Source organism: Calidris pugnax, unplaced genomic scaffold, assembly GCF_001431845.1.
Source record: "Calidris pugnax isolate Ruff unplaced genomic scaffold, ASM143184v1 scaffold125, whole genome shotgun sequence".
Lineage (NCBI taxonomy): Eukaryota > Metazoa > Chordata > Aves > Charadriiformes > Scolopacidae > Calidris > Calidris pugnax.
The window spans coordinates 125042-152046 of record NW_015090906.1 but is presented as its reverse complement, the minus strand read 5'-3'; the positions used below and the strand labels follow the sequence as shown (position 1 = coordinate 152046).

At 45.1% G+C, this 27005-nt stretch overlaps 1 protein-coding gene across 3 annotated transcripts in view; it reads right to left on the bottom strand.

The window, feature by feature from the left end:
* Positions 1-9006: 9006 nt before the first annotated feature.
* Positions 9007-27005, bottom strand: part of FAM107B (family with sequence similarity 107 member B) — a 61788-nt gene continuing 43789 nt past the window's right edge. For all 3 annotated transcript variants that reach the window (XM_014949144.1, XM_014949143.1, XM_014949145.1), the window contains exons 2-4: positions 18353-18536; positions 14155-14308; positions 9007-12218 (exon numbers count right to left, since the gene is read on the bottom strand). In XM_014949144.1, the coding sequence (XP_014804630.1) occupies positions 12102-12218; positions 14155-14308; positions 18353-18480 (399 nt within the window). In that variant the 5' untranslated portion in view covers positions 18481-18536 and the 3' untranslated portion in view covers positions 9007-12101. The remainder of the gene's footprint in view (positions 12219-14154; positions 14309-18352; positions 18537-27005) is intronic.

The following is a 27005-nucleotide window of genomic DNA, read 5'->3' as shown; positions in this document are numbered from 1 at the left end:
CCACTGTTAATACCTGCTTGCTGCTGGGTTTAGCAGGACCCTCAGGAGCTCCCGGGGGGCAGGGCTGGGTTTTGTGCTCCCCACAGGAACAGCAAGCTCTGCCTGCGGCACCCTACCTCCAGCCTGCAGTAACGGGGAGGCTTTTCCCAGCACCAGCAGATACTCCACAGGCTGGACTTGAGGCTCAGACCACAGGGCAGGGACACTCAGTGACTTTGCTTTAGAATATTATCTTTTTTCCTACACTTTTGTGCTCGACATGCTTTCCACCTTTCAGACCAGACCAGGACAGAGCCCTGGACACATCTTTTTCAATAAATTCTCCCATTTTAACATATTCGTAATTTAACCTGCGTGGGTTTTATGGGCCAAAACAGTGATGTTTTGTCTCTGAGGGCACGTGGGACAGTAGATGTGGTCCACACGATGCGTGTGGCCCTGCCGGGGGGCTGCAGAACGTGCACAGAGGGTGAAGGAGGCACATGGAGGGTACAGAGGGCTGACAGCCCCCCCTGGAATGGCACAATCTCCCCCTTGTAGGCAGATGGCGAAGAGTGGAGGAGGAAGCGAGCGAGTTCGCACATGGGGAGGGGATTTGGATGCAGACAGGGAAGTGTGGCAGGGTCTGGCCGATTTGGCCGGGCTGCTGCTGGTTGTTATAGCAACAGGAGGAGTCTGCTGTCAGCCCAGAGGATGGAGTGCGAGGACGGAAAATGGGGAATTTTCTTTTTTAGAAAGCAAAAAGGGGGCGGGATTTTGAACTGGTGAAGAGAGGGAGAAGTTGAAAGCTGGGAGACCAGGATGGAAACTGCAGAGGGATGAGAAGTCTTGAGAAGAGAAGACTTAGGGGGGATCTAATCAATGCATACCCATATTTAAAGGGAGGGTGTCGGGAGGATGGGGCTGGTCTTTTTTCAGTGGTACCCAGTGACAGGACAAGAGGAAATGGGCACAAACTGGAACATAAGTTCCATCTAAACACAAGAAGGAAATTTCTCACTTTGAGGGTGGCAGAGCCCTGGAACAGGCTGCCCAGAGGTGTGGTGAAGTCTCCTTCTCTGGAGACATTCAAAACCCACCTGGACAAGTTCCTGTGCAACCTGCTCTGGGTGGACCTGCTTTGGTGGGAGGTTTGGACTAGATGCTCTCCAGAGGTCCCTTCCAACCCCATGTGATTCTGTGATTCTATGAGCAGGATAGGTAGGAATGGAGGATCCTCCTCGCCTGCATTCAGATGGTGTCCCATCACACCCCTTCACCAGAGCAGAATGAGGGTCTGGTCAGGGTCCCTGTCCTGCCACAAAGGGCTGCCAGGCCACACAGGGAACAGCAATGCTCTCCACAGTGGCAGCAGGACAACCACCACAGCCAGTGGGGTGGCCAGCAGGAAGGGGACAGAGGGGAGGGAGCACGGAGACATCGTGCTCCTTGCTGGAAGTGCAGCAGTATGTAAATCCTTTCCAATGACCCCAGAGGACAACTGCGTGGTTGCTGTTGCCACTTAGGGTAAAGGACCAGCAGCTGGAGAAGGCTGTCCCAGCCACAACCCTGGCACATTTGGGCTTCTCACACCTCCAAAATACCCCGATAACACCTCGGATCTCTGCAGTGATCTGTCAGTGCAAAACGGCTCTGGAGACTCCACAACAGCCACCACAGACCTCACTATAGCAAACCAGACCAAGCATTTTAACAGAAACTGAGACACCAAAAAAACCCTTTGTGAACCCATCTCCGGAACTACTGAGATCTTGAAACACATTCAAGGCATTTTAGCATGACGTCTCAGTGCAGTGGAACTGTCAATGACAGTGAAACGGAAGAAATCTCAGCAGCAGATGACCGTGACACCAGGGGTCCTGCATCACCCACTTTCTCTGGATAAAGCATCATTCTCTCTTTAAGCCCATACGAACAATTACACACGATGGGTCTTGGTTTTCCACCTGCCATTTCAAGGGCTTTCAGAGGAAATAGTCAACATTTCTCAAGAGCATCCTTGTTTTCCCGTGGCCTGGGGGGGCCTTATTTTCTCACTAGCATAAGGAGCACCCCTCTGATCTGACAGCAAAGCATTGGAGGGTCACCTCTTCATGTAGATGATGCGTTTGGACCCTTTTGGTCCCGTGCACTGTTGCCCATAAGGATACAGCCTCCCACGAGCCCACGCTAGTGTTCCTGATTAGGGCAATCTCGAGGTTCTTCTACCGATCCGTGATCTGTTCCTCTGTCAATTCCTGATTTATTCCTGAATTTGGACGTTAGCGGAGACTTCCAAATTGGGGGTGTTTTTTGAGGAAGATTCAGGCAGAATCGGCCGCCAACCAGCGACCGCCCGAATGAGTTTTTTGGTGTTTAAATACCAGAAATGACAAAACACGGGCCCTTTGGGTAATAGCGTCCCCTGCCCAGCAGATGGCAGCAGCGTGTGCGCCGCCAGCGGGACCGGCCCCCCCGGGAGCAGCCCAGGGAAGGGCAGGAGAAGAACCTGCACCTTCAACCACTCTAAGAGGATATTTCATGGCTTTAAAAAGGGGGGGTGGGAAATCTGGCTTTCCCCCGGGATTGCCTCTATGTATTTTAGGCTTCTTGCTCATCACGGGATGTATGCTTCATGCCAGGCCGGAGGGGTGGCCCCGTGCCAACCTCCTGAGGTTCCACCATGGCCAACTGCAAGGTCCTGCACCTGGGTGGGGGAAATCCCAAGCACAAATATGGGCCTGGGGGAGAAGGGATTGAGAGCAGCCCTGAGGAGAAGGGCTTGGGGGTGCTGGCTGATGAGAAGAGGAGGCTGAGGGGAGACCTCATCACTCTCTACATCTACTTGAAAGGACACTGTAGAGAGGTTGGTGCTGGTCTCTTCTCACAGGTAATTAATGACAGAACAAGAGGGAACGGCTTCAAGCTCCAACAGGGTAGGTTTAGACTGAACATTAGGAAGGAATTTTCCACAGAAAGTGTGGCTGGGCATTGGAATAGGCTGCCCAGGGAGGTGGTTGAGTCACCATCCCTGAATGTGTTTAAGAGCTGTTTAGATGTGGGGTTGGGGGATATGGTGTAGGGGAGTACTTTGTAGAGTACGGTAGATGGTTGGATGATCCCAAGGGTCTTTTCCAACCTAGACGATTCTATGATTGATTCTATGATTCTGTGACCTGGAAACGTGCTCTTACAGTCCAGAAAGGCAACTGCATCCTGGGCTGTATCAAGGGTAGCATGGTCAGCAGGTCCAGGGAGGAGATTCGGCCCCTCTACTCGGCTGTAGTGAGACCCCACCTGCAGTGCTGCATCCGGCTGTGGCGCCCTCAGCATAAAGACATGGAGCTGTTGGAGCAAGTCCAGAGGAGGCCATGGAGATGATCAGAGGCTGGAGCACCTCTGCTATGAATATAGGCTGAGAGAGATGGGGTTGTTCAGCCTGGAGAAGAGAAGGCTCCAAGGAGACCTTGTAGCTCCTTTCAGTACCTAAATGGGACTACAGGAGACATGGGGAGGGACACTTTATCAGGGAGTGGAGCCATAGGATGAGGGAAAACAGTTTTAAACTGAAAGAGGGGAGATTTAGATTAGATCTTAGAAGAGATTCTTTCCTGTGAGGGTGGTGAGACACTGGCCCAGGCTGCCCAGAGAAGCTGTGGATGCCCTGTCCCTGGAGGTGTTTAAGGCCAGGCTGGATGGGGCTTTGAGCAACCTGGTCTGGTGGGAGGTGTCCCTGCCCAGGGCAGGGGGGTTGGAACCAGATGATCTTTAAGGGCCCTTCCAACCCAAACCATTCTATGATTCTTCCATCCTCAACATGGCCCTTCTTTTTTAGGTGGGGATCTGAAGTAAAACCTTCTGTACAACTACAGAGGTTGCTCATTCATCAGACATCCACTTTGTATTTTCATTCCTGCTGAGTATTTCGCCTTTCCACTCCCCACGTGCCATGAGTTTGGGCTGGATTTCCCGTCCCTCTGCACAGCCGTCAGCCTCAAACACCCACTTTAGGATCCATCCCAAGGATTCCTCGCTAATTAAAAGCCTTTCCTTACAAACCAGTCCCGGGAAATAATCCAAGGGCAGGGAGGCCTGAATAGGCAGTAAATGGTCGGGGTGAAAGGCAACAATAGAAAAGGAATCAAAAGCGCAGCGATGCTCCGGGGGGGACGGGGGAAGACATTTGGTAGATTTGATGTGAAGCATCACCCTCAGACTTGCTGTCTAACCTTGGGGAGGGGATGGAAATCTTCCATCCCTCAGGGACTCACCTTCCCACCCTCTATCCCTCCTTTTTGGCACCTCTCCAGGCAGCAATCCCCGCTCTTCAGCATCAGGACGGAGAGGGTCCACGTGTTCAGTTCCCCCCTGGTCTGGGTGTCAGCACCATCTCCTGACACACAGGGAATGGAGTTCTTGATGTAAACCAGAAACAACTCCCTTACAATAAGAAAACAAATGCAAGAAAACAAAAAAAAAAGCAAGATCCGTGTTCCGAAGAGAATTTACTCCTTGGTATTTAATGAGTTAATTTGATTTGTATTCGGAATGAGAGGAAAACTTCCCCAACAAACCAGCCATTGGGAAGCGTAGGGACCGCCGTGCTCAGCGAATTCCCAAAAAAGCCACTTTTTTACAGCAACACCTGAGCTCAGCTCGGGACAATGGCTTTCTGAAATTGCATGGAAGGTAATTCACCCCAGCGATGGGCGCAGGAATAAAACTGGAATGAGAGGAAAACTTCCCCAACAAACCAGCTGTTGGGAAGCGTAGGGACCACCATGCTCGGCCAATTCCCAAAAAAGCCACTTTTTTACAGCAGCACCTGAGCTCAGCTCGGGACAATGGCTTTCTGAAACTGCACGGAAGGTAATTCACCCCAGCGATGGGCACAGGAATAAAACTGGCTGAGTCCAGTTCTGGGCTCCCCAGTTCAAGAGGGACAGGGAACTACTGGAAAGAGTCCAGTGAAGGGCAACAAAGACGATTCAAGGATTGGAGCATCTCTCTTATGAAGAAAGACTGAGAGAGCTGGGACTCGTTAGTCTGGAGAAGAGAAGGCTGAGAGGAGACCTTATCAATGCCTACAAGTATCTCAAGGGAGGGTTGAAGGAGGAGGGAACCAGACTCTTTTCAGTGGTTCCCAGTGAGAGGACGAGGGGCAATGGGCACAAGCTGGAACATGGGAGGTTCCACTCAAATATGAGGAAAAACTTCTTCACAGTGAGGGTGCCAGAGCCCTGGAACAGGCTGCCCAGGGAGGTTGTGGAGTCCCCTTCTCTAGAGATCTTCAAGACCCATCTGGATGCAGTCCTGAGTAACATGCTCTAGCTCTAGGCAATCCTGCTTCAGCAGGGGAGTTGGACTAGATGATCTCTATGGTCCCTTCCAACTCTAAAAATTCAGTGAAATTCAGTGAAACCGTGCCATCAGGGAAAATTACTCGTTAAGGTCCAGGACTGTAGTGATGAAGTCAGCGATAAGTTTAAAGGCTTTTTTTTTTTTTTTCTGCCGTTATTGATGAAAGCAAATTCAGCTTTTCATGGGAGAAACCACCGAGGCTCCATTTGCCAATGGAGAGCTCAAAGACAGGCAGAACACCTTTTCTGGGGAGATGGTTTCGGATGGGCTGGCAGCCCGTGCCCGGACTCTGGATCCAGTGGGATTCAGGGCTCCGCGGGGGAGGTCCCTCTGCCTTTCCACACCCAGCGACACCTACTTCGAATGAACCCCGCTGAGGGCTTCGCCTCGCTGGCTGCTCTTTTAATTTTCCAGCACAATGAAGCAGACTTGGCACTTCAATTGCATTATGAAAGATTTGTTTCCGAAGAGCGGAAGAGGGGAGGGGGGAGAAGAAGTACGTTTCGTCTTCCCACCTAATCAAGCTGAAGTTTCCCGGTGCCAGCCTCAATCTGTGTTAAATTGCTCACGCCATCCACCGGAGAGATTAGACTGGGATTCATCATAGAAGTTAATTCCGAAAATGATTAGTCAGATAATTAAGTATTATAGACGTAGTGGGCGATTCTGGTTCTTGGAGCCCCCGCTCCGGTGCTTTACGTCCTCCTCCTTCCCTCACCACCACTGTGGAGATGCCACCTCCCTCGGGCTGGGGCAGGTCCCTTCTCCCCAGCCCCCTGCAGAGGCCACGTGTCCACCCAGCACTCGGGGGGCTCAGCTGATGATCCCATGGCACCAAGCACCAGTCAGTGAGCACAGTGGAGAGACGGGCTCTTTTAAGGGCCAAATTTACTACAGGTATCACAGAATGGTTTGGGTTGGAAGGGACCTTAAAGACCATCTAGTTCCAACCCCCCCCAGCCATGGGCAGGGACACCTCCCACCAGAGCAGGTTGCTCAAAGCCCCATCCAGGTGCCTCATCTTTCCTGGGGGCCAAAACTCCACGAAAAAGAACGGGTGGTTTAGAGGTGGCATTTGAACTGCCCAGCTTCAGAGCCCTTGTCACCCAGATGACATTTCCTCTGGGTCAGGAGTCTCCTTTGCAGCCAAAGAAAGGCAGGGGACTGCACTCCACAGGGCTGATTCCTCTGCTCTGATATAAAGGAAAAGCAGGGGATTAGCTCAAACGTACCTATCTGAGGTCCAGCAAAAAGAAGAACAGAAGCAGCCCCTGTCTAACCATGCAGGCAGCGTGGTGGAACCATTGAAGCCTTTACCTACGTCTAAAGCAATGCCAGGAGACGGGCTGTGGAGTGGGAATCGGGTGGTCTGTGCTCTGTTACCACCACTAAATACTTCCTCAGGTCGTGGTTTCCACCACCTCCATCGAGGTGACATGGGCTGACAAGGGCACCACAAACCTTTCCTCTGACAGACGAAAGGTTTCGAATAGAACACAAACAGCTTCAAGTGGAGCAGTGGGGGGAAATGTATCTTGTATTTCCTTTCCTCCAGATCTCGTTAAGTGTTTGTGCTCTTCCTATTGCCATGTCTTGAGAACCCAACTTGCCCTCCAATTTCTCACCCTAAAGACATCAGTTCTGGTCCTATGGAAACGGCGCCGCTGAAGCTGTTCTGTCTCCAGCCATCTCGCTCACTTGTTTTAATCATAGAATGGTTTAGGTTGAAACAGATCATCCTGATGCAAACCCCCTGCCACGGGCAGGGACACTTCCCACTACAGCAGGTTGCTCAAAGCCCCATCGAGCCTGGTCTTTTCTAAAGAGCAACTGGTCACAGGTTTTGTGTCCAGTTTTGGGCTCCCTACCATAAAAAAGACATTGAGGTGCTGGAGCGGGTCCAGAGAAGGGCGACAAAGCTGGTGAGGGGTCTGGAGCACAAGTCTTATGAGGAGAGGCTGAGGGAGCTGGGGTTATTCAGCCTGGAGAAGAGGAGGCTGAGGGGAGCCCTTATTGCTCTCTACAACTACCAGAAAGGAGGGTGTAGAGAGGTGGGGGTCGGTCTCTTTTCTCAAGTCACAGGCAACAGGACGAGAGGAAATGGCCTCAAGTTGCGCCAGGGGAGGTTCAGGCTGGATATTAGGAAAAATTTTTTCACCGAAAGGGTTATCAGGCATTGGAATGGGCTGCCCAGGGAGGGGGTTGAGGCACCATCCCTGGAGGGGTTCAAAGACGGGGTGATGTAGTGCTGGGAGGGATGGTTTAGTGATGGTGTTGCTTTTTGTTTGTTGGGTGGGTGTCTATTTTTGTCAGTTAGGTTGACGGTTGGACAAGATGATCTTTAAGGTCCCTTCCAACCTAGAAGATTCTGTGATTCTGTGACCACAAGTGCCATCAGCTGTTTTCGGTTATGAACACCATCCACAGACCCTGTAACAGCAGCTAAGGGACCTCAAGGTACTATCTTTCCACATAGCTATGGCATGACACAACCCATCTGCCCATGGCCACGGGAGCACAAGCAAAGCCCCCAGCAGACCAGTGCTTGCGAAGCCACATGACAGAACGGATTAGCTCAACGGAATCTCCAAAAAAGCAGACAAAAGGAAGATCATCTTTTCTGCTGGACGTGCTACAAAAGCCGATCACGTGCCCTCGCTGTTTTCTTTCTGGAGCCGGAGGGAAATATCAAAGGCTAATTCAAACCACATTTGGAGATGCTTGAGGTAGGAGAGCGCGGGGCAGTATCCCCATCAGGCTGTAGAAACTCAGCCCTTACTGACTCTCTGCTCTTTCTTACCTCCCCCACGTTTGACAGCTCCTGGAGCGGGTCCAGCAGCGCCATTGCATCAGCAGCGCTGCCAGGGACGCTCCACATGCTGAGCCGTTTCTGAAGGAAAAAAGCATTTCCTGACATCTGTTCTGAATTCACTGCTCTTCTCCTCCTCCCCCTCCCCGCTTCACCCCGCGCTCCTCTCCAGCTCCCCCTCCGTCACCACCTGTCCCCAGCTGACCAGGGCTTACCAGTAAGAGCTGAGGATCTTGGTGGAGAATGGATGAACCACCCCTGCCCCAGCCCTGCTCCTCCCCCTGCTGATTTTCTCTGTCTGCTGTTGACACAGGATTTTTACTCTTAGCACTGAGCAATCTGACCCCAACCCAGCAAATCATTTCACAGAATCACAGAATTGTAGGGGTTGGAAGGGACCTCTGGAGATCACCTAGTCCAACCCCCCTGCCAAAGCAAGTCCACCCAGTGCAGGCTGGACAGGAACATTCCAGGCAGTTTTTCAACATCTCCAGAGATGGAGACCCACCACCTTTCTGGGCAGCTTGTTCCAGGGCTCTGCCACCCTCAAAGAAGTTCCTCCTCATGTTAGATGGACCTTTCTATGTTCAAGTTTGCACCCGTTACCTCTTGTCCTGTCACTGGGCACCACTGAAAAAAGACTGGCCTCATCCTCCTGACACCCAAGTATTTATAAGCATTTTTCTCCAACTAATTTGCCAATAATTTTGCACATACAAACATGGATGCAGTTTGAAGGAACCACAAGTCATCGTGATCTTGATACTTGCCCCTGCCCAGCAGAATTTTAAATAACCTGGATATCTCAGCGCAGCTCCGAGGTTGTGTTTCGGGCAGGACATGACAGACACCACCGCGTACGCCAAGCATGTAGTAGATTTTATTAAGCATAACTTTGGTTCTAAGTATTCCACCCTCATTCTCGTAATACCTTTAGTTAAAAACAATTATACAAGAGCAAATACAAAAAATATTAAATTATGAAAACAAATCCATTAAGGCTCCCTTTTTTTATATTTATATATATTTATATATGTACACTCAAACAAGTGCAGATATTAACAGAAGGTTAAAGCCACAAAAATGCTAAAAAATTTACTACTATACTATCAAAAGCAAGAGTTTTTTTAAAAAAGTACAAAGTGGTAAGTGAGCCATTTTTAAATCACAGAATTATTTGCGGGATTGCTTCAAAACCCATATAGCTAAAGAGCAGATCAGGGATTGCTTACAGCTCGCTGGCAGGCAGTTTCTCACTCGAGCAGCCGCACAGGACACTTGTGGTGTAACCAGCAGATCACCCATTGAAGGGTTGCCCATTCTAGCCCAATCCTGACTTCAAAGACAAGCTTTTGCCTGTCAAATGGACATAAAGGTGGCCGGGATTTCTAGACTAAAGGGTCAGCAGAATTCAAAGATGTTCTAAGACAGACGTTGATGTTCTGTTCACACGGAGAATTAATTCCAACTGAAAACAAACAAACAAAAAAACTTCACGCTGTATGTACAAGGGAGTTTTCTGGCCTCCTGTGTTTCAGACAGAAAAACTCTACCCTGAATCACAAGCTAACACGGAGAGAAAGCAGAATCCTTCAGCCCTGAAGGGCCCAATCCAACACACTACTGAAGCCAAGGAGAGGTCCTCATCCCCCTGGTGCCATTTGGATGACACCAACTTTCTTTCACGGTGTAGGCGTGGTAGGATTGCCCTGCTCGCCGAGGGAAAAAGGCTGAGAAGAAAGGGTCTGCTCAAGCCAGAGGAGGGTTTCCTCACCAACTTCTAGACATTTCCATACTGAGCAGAAGGTTAACTGTGGAGTGGAAGCCAAGAGGCATGAAGTTTGAGAGGCTGGGAGCAGCTAAGATAAAACATGAGCGTGGCGTGGAAGGCTCGTACGTGGTGCTGTCTCAACAACGTGAAACAATCAGTGCAAGTGTTTGAATAACGGTGCTGCCAGGAAGCTCCTCTCCTTCCAGATGAAGGGAAAGAGAGAAGGAAGAGCCCACAGCACTCGGGGTGTTCCTTTGTTGAGAAAAATACATGGAAGAATCTCTACATTTGGCCTTTGTCTTTTGTATGTCCATAATATGAAGAGTCTGGCAGACCATCTTCACATTTAATCTTCTAGACGTGAGTCACACTGCAAGTCTAAATCAATGGCAATACACTTATCACAATTCAATTTACCCTCAATCTGATTATGTCCGCATAAAAAAAGCCTGGATCTTGACAAATTGAAGTCTGTATCTAGGAAACATTTCTAATTGTGAGCATTTTGTCCCAAGTGCTAGGCTGGAATTGTATTTAAAATGTCTAATACTTACAGGAAAGGCAAAAGGAACTAAAAAAAAAAAACCAAGCCAACAAACCCTCCCCCACCACCTTAACAATACAAACACGCCACTGTTGATATTAATAAAAAGTGTTCTCAAACAGTTATGTCCAAAGTAATTACAAAGTAGAAATTATTTTGTTTAGCATCCTAAGGCAAAGACTAGGATTAGATCCTCAGCTGATAGGGATGAACACAGCTTCAGTGAGAGCTAGGACTGCGCCGACCAAGGAAGATGAGGCTCTATCCCCAGATTCTGAAGATAAGAAATCTGTACCCGTTCATACCAGGTAAGAATCCAATTCTGTTATCCTACACGAGTAATCTGTTCCCTCCTCCTCATCCCAGACCTTCCTGGATAACTAGTAGTCATAAGCACAAAGGATGAGACTCGGCCATCCCTCTGCGAGCTGAGCAGTATTTTATTTAATGGCAAGTCACAGGGGCGACTTGTGGAAAGGCAGAAGGTGACAGAATTGGACCTTAAGACTCAGTGGTAACACATTTCCCTTCTCCTTCCTTGAGGCTAATGGAAGGATGGGACAAAATGAATTTCACTTTACGCCTCACTTGAGGGAAAAATTTTCCAGTTCAGTAGATACCAATGATCGGTTTGGTCTCGATTAAACGCTGCTCTGTTGCAGGAACTGCAACAAGTTCTGGCAAGAGAAGAGCAGGAACTGATGCCAGATCAGATCCCTGATTTCAGTTCCAGCAAATGAGTTTAAACACTACCAAGCAATGTGTTAACACTGTGCTCAAGATCAGCGTGTCCTTGGAGGAGAAAGGCCACAACAGCAAAGTAAGCAGGATTTCAAAACACGGAAAAAAGTAGGAGATGGGTCATTTTGCATTGAGAGGTAAATTCACAGGTAGCACTGCACAGGCCTCTACACAACGGTGTAAGTTCAGAGACACAGATAAAATCAGCTTCTGGATTCTCCCTGCTGAGAGGATCATCAGATTTCTGCTCTTTCATAGCCCAAATTCTACATGCCAAACAGGGAGAAACGGGCTTTAAGGCTGCTTAACTTTTCACTGCTGGTGAATTTTAAGCATTCTCATCTTGCCCACACCTGCCTATCCTAGAGGGGATGGGCAGCAGTGACCAACACATCTCATATCCTCCCAGATTTGATAAAAATTCCAACTAAGCACAAATTATTGTGGGATATACACAGGCTGTAGGTCTAGATGGAGGAAATCTAGCTGCACAGCAAAGCTTCATAAGGTATCACGGGAGGATTTTTGTTCTGTTTTAAAGCAAAATATAATCTGTGTATCTCCACTAAACTAGGATCACAAGAGATAAAGCAGTGCAACGCTGAAGGAGTTTCTCTAGTATCCCTGGTTAAAATCTCTGAGTAAGCACATCAGCCTGGTCCATGACACTGAACTGACAGACAGACTCCTTATCCATTGATGTCAGGACTGCATTTGGCAAGTCGATCTGTTAACGGTACTGTCTTTTTAATCCACCCGTCCCAGGAATTAAAAAAATCTCATCTTCAGGAAGTGTCAGCTGGATGCTGTTAGTTTCCATCTTGAGGGGCAAATCTGAGACAACTTGCAAAAGCTTCTCTCTGCAGGAAAGCGGGAAGTCTTAGCAGGTGCTGGCTCTAGGAGTCTGGTGCTTCTGTTGCTTCCTGGACCGTCCTCCTCAAGTTGCCCTTGACTTTGACAAATTCAGGTGTGTTTTCCTGCTCTTCCTGTATCTTCTGTTGCTCCAGTTCCAGCTTAAAAAGGAATCACATGAAAAAAAAAAATCACATAAACCAGTTCATCGAAAAACAAAATAAATAAACCTAAAGGTTTTAGTAACCGGCCATGCAAAACTCTTTAAACTGCTTCCTTTCTCTCTCTCATGGAAAAGATAAAGTTCCATTTCTTTGGGAGTATTTGGGAGTATTTGTTCTCATAAACGGTAAATCTTTTCAAATCCTTGGCTCTAGCTCATTCCAGACATCCACCTTTGCCAGATGGACAACAACTCTGCAGGCCCAAAATGAGAACAAGATGGAGCATTTTTGAAGAAATTCTTGGACATCTTCATTGAAGAAACTATTCCCTTCTCTGGCTTTTGCAACAGGATAAGGACAAATGTGTGTTGTGGGAGGACACGTGCGAACAGCTACTACCGAGCACACTCACAGAATTTATTTCTGAGTGTCTAGGTATGGAATTCTGTACCTGACTTCAGCCTCTTGTGGTGTATCTGTTTTGTCCATCACAAAAAGCAATACAAAAAATAAAAATCCTCCTTGGCCTTTTGTTGTTGATTTTGAGTCCCCATCCCTGGAGGGATTTAAAAGACGTGTAGATGTGGTGATGAGGGACATGGTTTAGCAGTTTAGTGGTGAACTTGGCAGTGCTATGTTAAGGGTTGGACTTGACGATCTTAATTTTTTCCAACCTAAACGATTCTATGATTCTATGATTTTTGAGAGCCCATTCACTGACATTTTTAACCTGTTTGGAGCTTCTGCCTATGCAGGCACTTGAAATGACCATGTGAGGTTAGAAGCTCTGCTCTATGGAGCAAGGCTGTACAGTGTCCATAGGGAACACAATGTACAGAATAGAGATTGCTTAGCAATCCTCAGTGAATGCAGATAAGTCAGCAGAAAGGAAGAAACAATCATTCAGAAAAGTAACAAAAGCTCTTGAAAGGAGCTTTTGTTTTTTTAACAGACCAAGGTCTCCCTGATTAATGGGGAGCACGCACGGCTCACCTAAATAATCTCTCCTTTGTCTCTGGTTCACCAGCAAGGGACATGCCTTGTTACAATAAATCATGACAATGTTGCTCCATGAGTCACATTGTCAATTAATGCCGTTCCTATGATGTTTACAAAGTCACAAGACTGTTTGTAACGGGCAAGCTTTTCCTCTTCTAACAGAATTTTCTATTCTACATATGTCCTTGGACAGCTCGGGTTTAAATCAAATCTTCCCACAAGCTGAACCATTTAAAGCTGGGCCCTTAAGAGCAGAGAGGAAAAGTGACAAGATGATACCTTTAAAAATACAATAGCTTTCTTCCTCCAAATATATTTCTAAGCCTAATTTAAAAAAAAAATAATCATAAAACCCCCCCAAACCTGAAAAATGATTGTATTACACCTCATTTTCAATAGAGTAATTACTCAGCTTAATTGATTTCCATTATGAAAAACAAGAGTGCCTTGAGAGGCACAAACGTTTGGCTGGCCCTGTGCTAGGCTAAAAAGATCTTTCTGAAGTCACCTACTTTCTTACATAAGCCAGGAGAAGGAATCAATTTATTTTTTTGAGTCATTAAGTATCTAGTTTTGATGCCCTGCAGTCTAACAGCCATTCTTAGTGGATCATCTCTTACTAGTTAGACTACAAAAGTTGACTAATTCACCACAGTTTCAATGGTTAAATAAAGTCAGGGCTCCACACACACTCCTGTTGTCTGGTGCAGGATTCATTTGACCAAAGGCAGACATCATATGCGGTTCCTGTACAGTAAATGACAACAAAGAGGCAATTTAAAGTGTGATTTGACTCATCCTAAAAAAGATGTCTGCATTTGATCAGAGGAAACATGCCAAAAAATGGCTGGTGCTTTTCTCCTGTCTACAAAGGGAGCCTCGGGCGAGTAGCTCAGACGTAGGTGTGTAAAGGTTGTGTTATTCCCCATCTTACCTGCTCCAGTTTCTGCTGCCGTTTCAGTAGCTCGATTTCCAGGTCTGATTTCTTCTTTTGTGCTTCCTCTTCTTTTTGTTGTTTAATAACTTGATCTCGTTTCCTTTTCTCCATCACCTTCTGTAGCTCCGGCTTATTCTGAGGCGCAAGACCCCTTCAAATTAAATGGGAGGAGTGGTGGTGGAGGGGGAAACAGGGAAGAAAGAGATTTTTAATTAGAAGAAATTCACATGGAATTGCAGGCAGGCTTTCTGAAGTCAAGTAGTTGCCCATTTAGATACAATGGAATATAAATTATTAATAAAAAGGAAAAAATAGGCAGACATTTGCCTGGTTTCTAACCAAAACCCTAAACTAGAATTTAAGCCATATTATTAGTGAGGATATTCCTCTTTAAGAAGCATGCTAGTATTTCTCCTGTATAATTAAGTGTTTCGACTTTCTACTTCAGTCTTCTCTCTGTTTGCTCAATTCCAGAAGAATGGATTCAAAAACCCATCACAAATCAAGACTCTAGCAGAGCCAGAAACAAATTTTGGACAAAAAGACTTTCCTTACTGGCTGGTAACTCAGAGAGATTGTGTTCAGACAGTCCTACGCAGGGTATTATGCCCACAGAAATTCACATGGACAGAACTAAAAAGTGGTTTCCTGGATTTTGTCACACTGCTCCTGGAAATCACGGAGTCTGTCCTTCCTTGAAAAGGTGAGAGATCTCCCCATGTCTGGCTGTGAAGCTATTTCCAGCGAGAGCTACACTCAAAATCACAAAGAGGCTAAGACAACAAAAATCCAGAATAAAAAAAGTTGCCGTCACCTTGGAGACCAGACAAAGGCTGGAGGATTCTCTTTTTTGCAGGATTTTAGCTACCTCATCAACTGAATGTTTCAGGTCTGTTCAGCACAAATTGCTTCCCAAGCCAACTACTCTAAAATGAGAAAGCTTATTCTTTGGGAAGATGCATGTCTTTATTTATAGAGGCACACACGCAGATACAGACTCGCTCCTATTTATTTTTATGACTTCAGCTATTTCTTTTATCTGTTATGCTATGATGCTTTCAAAAATTGTTATGATGAGATCCAAAGCTCTCCCTGTTATTCAGATATTAGCCTCACTTAAGTCAGAGAAGAAAGATCTGAAATTTGCCTTTGTTAACTGTCATCTTCCCTGTGAAGACTATTACGTGAAAACATGCAGCATTAAATTTAACATCAAGCATTTTTTTTATTTCAACTTTAAGAAATTCAATAATCTGAATAAGTTTTCAGAAAACATGTTTTTGCCCTTCCCTATTTGCTATATATCTATGGTTGCCTAATTCTTCCATAAAACGCGTATCTGACAGCATGTCCGATAATACATTAAAATGCCATTTTATGGTGACATCTATGAATGACTCCATATATTATGCAACACTCTATGCATGTACATACCCTGACTGCAAAATCAAATATTTAGCAACACCAAATGCTGTTCCCCATTTCTCATAATAGATCTCATGGCCTGAATGCAGCAGAAGCTACAAGACTGTGTTAATATTTTATGTTTCATGCCATTTTAATTACATTTTAACACGTAAAACTTAAGTCAGGCAGAGAGAAGCTGGAGTGATTTTTTATTACTACTGCTGCAGGGTCAGTGAGAGCTGAATCAATGGAAACTTCTGCGTTGGCAATTAGCAACCAAGATACCCAGGAAGCAGAGCCAAGCTGCTAATAACATTACTCCTTCTTGCCTTTTATCAGTAAGGTATCTTTCCATAGCAAAGCAGAAGCACATGAGTGATTTGGATGGGCTGTAGGTATAATAGAGGAGACCCACAGAAGATAAAAGTAAATACAATTCATCAGTCTAATAACATGGAGATTGGTAGTCAGATCTTTACCAGAACAACTGTAATATCAATCCTATTTTCACTCTCCTGTGTAAGAAGGAAAAGCAACAAACAGGAGGCTACTGGGAGTCTTGTATCACCTCCTGATGATTGTTCTGGTTGAATAAAAAAATCCTAAAGCTTTGATATAGAGGAAGCAGAGTGTGCTATAACACAGGTTAGAGCTGATAGGGTTAAAACCTCTGGGAGGGACAGGACCAACACTCTGCAGAGCTTAGGTTGAGCCCTAGTAAGTAAAAATCATTTAAGATAAGTGACCAGTGCCTTGAGGTACCACTGCTTGGATCTTTGCCCAAAACAACCACCGTTCTGCAAGTAAAAAACTACATCAGTTGAAGACCCAACAGACACTGCTCGTGGCAGCCATGGAGAATGATGGGACCAGCACTGGATACTATCTTCTAAGATCCAGAAATGGCTGTTCAGAGCTGACTGGTCAAAGAGCAAAGCTGCTGGTGCCCACACTGAGTCTTCACAATAAAATAAGGTGCACGCTAAGCAGACTTCTCTAAGAGCACTAAAAGTCCTCCATACATGGACAATTTACAGTAACAAAGCAGAACACAAGCTTAATATCTACATTACTGTAAAGCCTCATATCAGAGGTAGCACAGTGGCATGAAGCACAGCAGAATAACCGTCTTTTCAAAACCACCACTTTTTCTGCTGGTGAAAACCCTCAAAGTATTTCATTTCTGCACCAATAAATAAGAATCTAAAATTAACAGCTGCAGCTAATCAAAATCACAATAAGAGAAGAGTGGGTATTGAGGGCTGCACAGCTCCTCTGTGTAATAGGATATTCTCCTAGAAGAAAAGAACTCCATACTATTTAAAAGTGCTTTATGCTTCCATAAAGTTAAAAGAAAAAAAATAGCCTTAATTTATTGCAGCCTCCACACCCTTTAGAATAAGACCATAATTCAGGAAACTTCAACTATCTTTCTTTCAATGACTATAAACTTCTTGGTGGTAGGAACTAACTTTGATGTTTAATCTCATTAACAAAAAATAGGACAAACACCTATTTAGGCCAGTTTCTTCCAATTCAGTTGGCATTCTGTAAAACATTTCTACTTCTTCATCACTAAAGAAAAGCTGTATTGTGTATGCAATTCATTTAGAATTAAGTTTCTAAGCCTAGAATTTGTGAGGATTTTGCTATTACATAGAAAAGACTCCTTCTCCCCTCAAAATACTACCCCATCAGAGGGGGGGGGAAAGAGAAATTTTCATAATGCAACTCCTCCTGCCAAAAAGACAAATCCAGTTGGGCTGGAGTAGCCAAAGCAATAGCTTCCCCCTCTCCTTTATTGAGGTCCTGGGTCTCAGAAAGCCTGAACGGCTGCTACAAGCAAATTTATTCTCAAATGTACTCTGAATTACTGTTCTTCCACTTCTGTTTTGTGGATCCTCACACCCTTGCCTTTGGAAAGTCCATTCTGGGTGGCTTCAATGCACCAAATCACTAATTTATGTCACAGGTAGTTTCCATTTGCTCAAACGGAGGAGCCTCAACAGGGTTGGTGGCTTTTCCTCCACCATGTGGTCTGGTAGCTATTTTCTTAGTATGTTTTCTAAATGAGTCCTCTGTGGCTGAAGAGATTTAATAACAGAACTTCAGCTATCTCTGGGCCAAGTGCCTGTGTCTCTGAAGGTGATGAAATCCAGTTCCAGTTGTTTACATCTTTAAAAGCAATATATAGAGCAACAGCTGTGCATCCCATCCCGGAATGAAGGAAGCAGCATTTCATAACACACAAAGAAACACTTGTGCAGCAGCAGAGCAGGCACCAGACTATCATACCATGTTGCAAGAAACATCAAGCAAGTAGAGAACAGTTCCACGTGAAAAGAAATATGGGATTTCTTTAAAAGTGGCCTCATAAACTCAGTGAGCTGCGAATGGTGAAAACCTACAGATTTTACCATCCTGCGGGTAATAGCAAAATTCTGTCAAGTGGTTGATAAAGTTAAGAGCTGAAGACAAATTACAGTGCCCAGGTAACCAATATGAAATGTGATAGGGGAGAACTGAACTGCTTCCTCTGGAGACCAACCCCTTGTGAGCATTGGTAAAAACAAAGGGAGAAGTCTTTCACGGCAAGCTTTTGCAGAGCAACTGAAATGCAAACAGAAATAAATGGTGCTGTTAAGAATCAGGAGATTTTTCATCTACAAGATCCAAATCAACAAAAAGTGCCTGCTGGATTTTGGGTAAAACGTCATTTTGATGAAGCTGAAACTCACGCTGTGTGTTTGGGGCGGAAGAGTGGCACAAGTGATTTTTAGACTCTTACCTTTTCTGATTCATAAGCAGCTCTCTGTGGAGATCTTGATGATTCCGGGATGACTTCACAGGATTAATTAATTTCTGAGGTCTAATTAATTCAGGATTGTCATCGTCTATGTAGTCTGGTTCAGCCATAATCTTTCTTGGAATAGGATATGGATCTTTGGGTTCAGTGTCCTTATTCACAGTATCTGTAAAACAGGGGGGAAACTGCAATAAATCTACACTGAAAGGCCTTTTAAAGATGTATTGAAACATAAAGGCAGGATGTTACATTGGTAACAGTTAAGCTTTTCCTAGATTAATGTTGCCTCTGTTAAGTAAATGCTCTCAGAGCAAACATAAGGAGTGTCTTTTTAAATAGATGGCAATTTCACAACAATGTCATCTCCAACAGCCTTCATCCATTGATGGGGAGACACAGACTCGCCTCGTTTTAAGAAGAACTAGACAAATAATTTAGGTTAAGCACGTGAAGACCCCTATTGATTTTAATAAGCCTACTCAGACAAAGCATTTTTAGATCAGCAATACCAAAACCCTAAAGGCATTTTAAATACTGAATGTATTAAATGCTATGAGTGTGTACCAAAATCATAATGAGTCTCATTTTCTGCTATCAGTATCATGTCAGCTACAGGGAAAACACCCCTTGTGGATAAATCTTGAACTGTACTGTACCGAGCAAAGGCTTCCATGTGGAAATAGCCAGATCTGCAGTTGTTGAGATAGGGGACAGATTTTTGAGAGGAAAGGTAGAGGAGTAAAAGTTGGGTGAGGTGGTTTCTTAAAGGTCCTATTTCACGCAGTGAAAATCCACAGAAATCCACTGAACTGAAGGCAATGAAGTCTTGATTGGTATCATCTGGAAATCTGGCATTTCCCTATCCTGCTATAGAAAACGTATCTATACACCAAATCACAACACTTTGAATCAACAGCTGACACGTAAACTATAGTTTTTCAAATGATGTACACATGGCCATTCATACCCCCTTCCATCAAAAAGCCTCGGTCACAAAAAGCTCAGCATCTGAAACAAAGCACATTGAGAGCAATTCCGCCTCCGCTCGCTGTCGTGGAAACCCAGCAATTACCAGTTTGACGAAACATTGGCCCCTCAAACAGACCCCCAAAAAACAATCTCCCAGCATGTGGGTTTACAGAGATGAATCAATGGGACATGACAAGAAAAGGCGAGAGAGCTCCATCAGGCTGACTGGCAGAACAGCTGAATGCCGCGCTACGCAGTACGGGGCTACGAGACACATCAGGGAATCACTGGGATTTGCCATGCATGTTCCAGTAAAAGCTGAATATGTGCTTTTATTTAGATCCTGCTGTTACCAGCCCTTCACTCCCTCTCTCACTCCACGGGCTGTAAACCCCATTTAAATTCAGTCACAGTTTAATCCCTATGTTGTTTCATTAGGAATCTCATATTGTTGCTCAGAGGGTCTGATGGAAAATCCACTAATACTTCAGTACCAATAATTCAGTACCCTCATCACTCTCCTTGGGCTGCATGGACACTTACAGATGAAGAAGCAAAACGACAGGACCAAGTTTTCATAGAATCATAGAATTGCCTAGGTTGGAAAGGACCTTTAAGATCATCTAGTCCAACCATCATTTTCAGCGGATGCAAGGAAGCCCCTCTGGATTTGAACGTGTCCAATGGATCCGGCACAGTCCCTTCGGCTTCTTTGTTTGAGTGGATGATGTGAATTAATGTTTTATTGATGCTCTATCAACACACCGAGTTTCTAAGGAGCAAATCTGATGAGAAACAACAGCTTACCAGTGTGGGTGGCCCCTCCATTATTTTTTCAAGGCAAGTTTATATGTAGTGTTTTTGAACTCTGCGGGGGTGCTAGTTCTCACAGGGACCTCTGAAATTAATATAAAAATTGCCCACAGTTCACAACTATGTAAGTATATTGCTGTACATGACATAAACCTCTTGCTGACATTGATTGTGCAATAAAAACACTTCTCCCTCACCCCTTCAGAATCCTCCTCGCTTCAATCAAGTAACCAGCTATCACCACACGTGCAAAATGGACAGCGTCACTCGAAAACTGAGGTCAGAAGAAACTTGGAGGATTTCTAATCCGACCTCAAGCTGAGAGCAGGAACAGCTTTGAGATCAGACTAGGTTGCTCAGGACGTTACCCAGTAATGTTCTGAAGTTCTCCAAGGCTGCAACAGCCTCTTTGGGCAACCCTGCTTGTCTATCTTCATGCTGAAGTTCTTCCTTACACCCATATGAACGTCTTGTTCCAACTCACACCCACTGCCTCTCACCCTCCAGCCATTCCAAAGGGAAAAGCGTGGCTCCATCTTCTCACTAAGTTCCTCCCACGCATGGAGGAGGCTGCTCTTAGGTCCTCCCAACCAAGCCTCTGCTCTGGGCTGAGGCAGCTCAGGTCCCTCAGCCTCTGCCATAGTACCCAGACATTTTGGTGGCCCTTCACAGGGCTTGTACCTCAATTCCCTCACTGTTGAATTGAATGCCATGTAAAAAAAAACAAAACAAATCCCTCCAAAACCCAAACCACAACAAACTTCTCAATGTATACCACGTAGCACCAGGCCATTAATAAAACAGGCATGAAAATCTATTCACTTTACCACAGACACTGAATAAGCTTGCTACAGGTTTTTTATGTATGTTTGTTTGTTTGTTCTTTTAAATAAGGACACGAGTCATACGTCCTCAGTGTTCAGGTCAGGCTTATCACAACTAAAACAACTCAAATGTTACATATGCAGCCTCCACCCAAAATAAACCTGCTCTGTAAACGTTTGGTTTACTGTGCTCCTCTGTCGGCTCTGTCGCACTGATGGGGCTGTGAGTCTTCTAGAAAGCATTTATTGTCTAAAGTGCAAAAATAATCTGCTGCTTTTTCAAGGCAAGTCTTCTGTTTGCTCAGGTGAAGATGAAAACCGCAGAATTACCCTACAACTGTCTGTCATAAACAACGTACTGCTTTTCTAATACGAGCCCTTGAAAAACAATTTGATTCAGTCATTTCTCGGCAAGTTTGATGTAACATTTTGCAGCATGTAGATTTGCTTTTGGCAAGCCCTTAAAAATGAAGTCTATTTATTCTTCTCTCTTCTGTCCCATCTCTATTTTTAAAAACATGTATTCAACTCTGAGGTCAGGAATCGTGGTTTCCTAATGTAACACGAACTCTACGAGCAGCAAACTTGAATGAATAAAACTCCCTTGGGAACCGAAGACGCTTTCTGTGTGTGATTAAGCTGTAAATTATTTCAGCTGGGATTTCCACACGGAGCCAGCAGAACAGGGCACCCAGTTCGCACTCAGTGAATCCTCTCACACCCTTTGCAAACCTCAGCCTGCCTGGAGGCCACCAACCCAGTCCTGCGGAGTCGCTGTGTAATATTATACACAAACAATACTATTAAGATAGTGCGATTTCTACCCACACCCTTTCAAAGCAAACGTTTACAAAAGCACAGGCAAGTTCCACATAAAAAGGAAGCGAAGGCACAAAGGATTCACCACTCAATGGCAGAAAGGAACAGAGCTGGCAGTGCAGCCCTAGAGTTTCATTCTGAAATTCAGGCTCACATCAATAAACCAGTCAAGCTCGATGACAGAATCCCTTAGAAGTCCTTAAACAAAGTTTAATCAATGTTCAAGCAATAACAATTAAAAAAGTATTAATTCCACGAGTCTCTAGGGCTCACCACCACAAAAGTCACACCCCATAAAGCTGCTTTGAGATCATCACTAGGTGCAACAGTGGGACGTGAACAATCCAAGCACCACTTAGCAGGAATATGCTGCCTTGAGAGCATCCGAGAGGCTCCGTTTAACCATTTACTGTTGCATGATCAATTGAGAACACACAATCCGTTCCTGTGTTTCCCTGTTACCTTGCTGCAAAACAAAGGAAAGAGATTTAGATTCAGGGGATGTTCTAGCTGAGCTCGGCTCAGGTTTAATACACCCACTAATTTGGCAGGTGCTTCCCCAGTGCGTTTGCTGAATGAGCTGCTGCTGCACAAGCAGCACAAAAGCATTTATCTTCCCCATCTTGTCCTGCCTGAGCAACTCTCATGGACTTTACCCATGACTTCTTACACACACGTGGATTTTCATCCAGAAGGAATAAACTGGGGATCCTTCATGGAAGAGGAATTTTAACTCCTCAAACAGAACTGCAAAGCAATTTTAACATCCCACTAGTCAAAGAAAATGTCTCTGTATAAAAATAACTTCAAGTATCCTCCCAGACAGAAGTTTAACGTTTTCAGAGACAAAGTCTCTTCTCACAGGTAATTAGTGACAGAACGAGAGGGAACGGCTTCAAGCTCCAACAGGGTAGGTTTAGACTGAACATTAGGAAAGAATTTTTCACCGAAGGAGTGGTCGGGCATTGGAATAGGCTGCCCAGGGAGGTGGTGGAGTCACCATCCCTGGCTGTGTTTAAGGGCCGTTTAGATGCAGTGCTAAGGGACATGGTGTAGGGGATGACTTTGTAGAGTAGGGTAGATGGTTGGACTCGATGATCCCAAGGGTCTCTTCCAACCTGAATGATTCTATGATTCTATGATTAGGGAAATCAACAAGTACCAAACTGACATCTCAGTCTTGGAGAACCAAGACCAAGTGGTCACATACTTGCAATTCTCTCATTTATTTTCCTTGGAGCACAAGTAAATTCAGAGAGAAAAGAAGAGAAAAGACCCTTCGAGTTAATCATCATATTGAGTAGATACAACTGAACCAGGGTGTGCCAGAAGCATGGAAGTTAAAGCTGGGGGAACACGTCCAACAGACGTGTTTGCTTCCAATGTTATTTATTTTTTATTCTATCTATAGGGGTTATTTTTCAGCAAGAGTCCCTTAATAGTAGTAACACTGGAAACACGTGTGTGAAGAGAGCTACAGGCAGCCACTAGTGTTTTTAACAGATTCAAAGTAGATCTTAACAACACAGGCTTAAGGGTTCTGCGGCTGCCGGAGCTTTTGCTCCAACACGGCTCCCAGGGCTTCCGCAAGAGAGGGGAAGCTCATGCCAAAAAAACCCTCGTGTTTATATGGCATTCAGGGAATTGCATTTATTTTCTATCTGGTATTCCTCATACCAGAAATCACACTCTACATATGGAATCTGAATATAAAAATTCCTGTGAGACACCATATATTTATATTATTATATGTATATATATGGCGTTTTCACCCTTCAAATGATTCCCACAATTATTTCCAGCTGTGAAAGCAGAGGTAGAGTTGAGGCCCCTTAAAAAGCATATAAATAAATGCCTAAAAATACCGATGAACATCAAAATAATAGACTAATCCAGGATCCAAAAGTTACATTAAGGCTAAATTCAGATGATTTCCTTTTTGTCTTAATAAATTCTTGAATTAATCTCTTCCACAGAAGCATTAGCTCAAACACTGAATACCTCCCGAAGTAAGATTTTATTCTTGAAAAAGCTTCAACATCTGTTCTGAGCTGTACTGTAAACCATCAAACGCTATTTTTTAAGACTTACATTTTTAGCCCTTTAAACTACCGCGTAGACTTGCGGTTTGTTACAAGGAACCCAAAGGCATTCTTTGAGAAGAAATATGGTTTTACTCCCCCCCTTCCGATGTCGAGAGGAATGGGAATAAAAATTCCTCAGCCTGTCTCTGCTCAGACGTTCCAGGACCAGCTCCACCTCGTGTCCACCAGCTCAGGGGGGGAAAGAAAAAACGTCACAGAAATGCAGTGTCTTTGCAGGTCCCATCCCAGCACTGTTTGCACACAAAAGTCACCACTGCTAGCATTTTTATATATGCTCTCAAGAGGCACTTGACTAGAGAGATTTATTCGATTAATCCTTCATTATAGATATTAATAAACTTCCCGTGGTTGACCCTTTAATTCAGAGTTTGTGAAAACAGGACACTGAATACTCTTCCCACCCAAGATGCTCAAAGCCAGCCACCGTCCAAGCAGTTTGGCTCTTATTCACATCGTCTTTTGCAGCTGAAAGGGATGATGGGGTTTGGATTTTGCCAAAAGACAGCCACACTGCCTGTGGAAGGAGAGGGAAGGACCAGAGAGGTCCTGGTGGCTGCAATTCCTCTCAGCCCCTCAGGATTTGTTCAAAAAAAAGGGCTGTCACTTCCTAGCGACAAGAGCTTTGTTTCAGAAAAGGAGATTGTCTTCACTTGCCTCAAAAATGAACACATTTAAGGCACCATGTCCCTACTGTCCCATCCAGATTGCACGTTTAATATCCTCCTATTACCAGATTACTGGTAATATTCATAGAATCATAGAATCATAGAATTGCCCAGGCCGGAAGGGACCTCCAAAGGTCATCTAGTCCAACCTCCCCGCAGTCAGCAGGGACACCCCCAACTAGACCAGGTTGCCCAGGGCCTCGTCGAGCCTCTCCTTGAATATCTCCAGGGATGGGGCCTCAACCACCTCCCTGGGCAACCTGTTCCAGTGCTCCACTACCCTCACAGTAAAGAACCCTCTCCTAATCTCCAATCTAAATCTGTTCCCCTCCAGCTTGAAGTCATTGCCCCTCGTCCTGTCACTACAGGCCTTTCTAAACAGGCTCTCCCCAGCCTTCCTGTAGGCTCCCTTACTATTCTTCAAACAAAATTAAGACCATCAAACTTTTTAACCCTTTAGCAGGTACCTGGGTTTTGTTCCTGGCTACAGCCTTACCTCACTGACCCCAGGCACGTTATTCCATCCCTGTGCATCCCAGCTCACACACATACAAGAAAACAGTCTCTTAGAAACTACCACGAGCTTCTGAAAGGCCAGTCTTGTTTGTCATGCACATTAAAATCTTCAGATCCCAGCAGATAAAATGAAGGTACGAGACTGAAAAACGTCTGTCCATACTATGTCTGAACTCACAGCACCTTCCTTACTGAGGGTATCATCACTTAACAGCTTCCTTAGCTGCATGGCTTCCAAAGGACTGACAGACCATGGAGACTTCTCTCAGGAACAGGAGTGGGGTCACTTGACCAGGACAGCCCAAAGCAATCTCAGTGATGTCAAGGACAAAGAAAAAGGCAGGGCTTGCTGCCTACTGAAGCTGTTCCTGCTGTCACGTTAGAGGATATTAAAAATGAACTAAACCACTCAAAAATCTCAAGGAAATCCAGTTAACGCTCATTTTCTTAAGTACTGCTGAGAGTGTAATGTCAACAAAGCACAGATAAAAGATCCACTGGATGAGAAACCAGAAGAAAAAGGGTCATTTTAAAGATGTTTGCATTGGCACTGACACCTAACAGGAGACGGAGCGCAAGACTTGGGGCAGTGCTCCACACTGTTACAGCTCTCTCCAAATGCAAAGAGCTGCTTGTGGCTCTCATTCAATGTAAACACCACCAGGCAGGCTCTCTGTTCTGTGCTTTGAAGTTCAGTCAAGCCTTGGGTGCTAAGGGATGAGCCCAGAATCCCCCAGAGGCTGAGGGCTGAAGAGCAATACTGGTGAGGACGGAATAGCTGGTCCCTCTCGGTCTCTAGTCCACTTGGTAAAGAGATGCAGAAAGACACAAAGAATAGCCTCACCTTCCACTAAAATCACAAGGCCCAATGAACAGGAGTTTGTGTTAATGCAAAAGAATTTTCCCTTAGGTTGCATCATCTGTGATGAAGCTCTCTGCCACCGGCTTTGAAACCAGCTGGAAGTACCAGCTCTAAATAGTTGCATTTCTTCTCTTGCTCAGGCAAAATGGTGAAGAGGTATTAATATAGCTGCATAATTAGAGGTGGAAGAAGAGAGAAAGAAAGTGACTCTCCTGTCCTACTCAAGAGGAGGTCTCCAGGCAAGGGGACTGTAAGAGCATTGGGAGAGAAGAAGGAGATGGAGAGTTTCTTTCGCCATCACAAGCAGAGACTACGTCCCCTTTTTGTCAGATGCAGGCAAAACTTGGATATAGAACTTCCCCGAAAAAAAATCTCGAGCATCTAATTTTTAATGCAGGCAGAGGAAAAGACAGAAGGACACAGGATGAAGACCAGCACACTGTGAACAGAGCCCATCTTCCCTAAATCCTGGTCTGTGCTCAACCCACATGGTTCCAATCTGAGACTAATGGCAGCTAAAGCAGACTGTGCACCTTACATCATTTCTCTTTCCCAAAAGTCCTGCACATTTATAAAGGATTTTCTAACCCCCATACTTGTTTTGCTCAGGTCCTTGTGATCACTGAAATCCCTAGACAGGGTTGGGGATGTGGAAAGCCATTCTGATGGCAAGGAGAAGACCCAGAGTTTTGGACACCTCTCATCAAGAAGGCTTTTAGTAACTATATTGCTCCCTTCCTGCAGAACAACAGCATGTCCTGCACACCCCCCCTCCTCTCCATCTCATCTGATGTCATTCATTTGAAAGGAATAAATCACGACTAGCAAAGACATGCAACTGAATATATATCTGGTTTTCACCAATACACTACACAGGTAATTATTACACTGCAGTAAACACGACTTGCAGAAGATCACTGAAATTATGTCTCCTAGGAAATGCACTCCACAGCACAGTTTGCAACTTGATTAAACCCAAAAGGTAACTAGCAATTTATTTATACATGGGTCAGCAGTGATCCACACGCAATGCTGAAAGGATACATTTTTGTAAAGAGATTT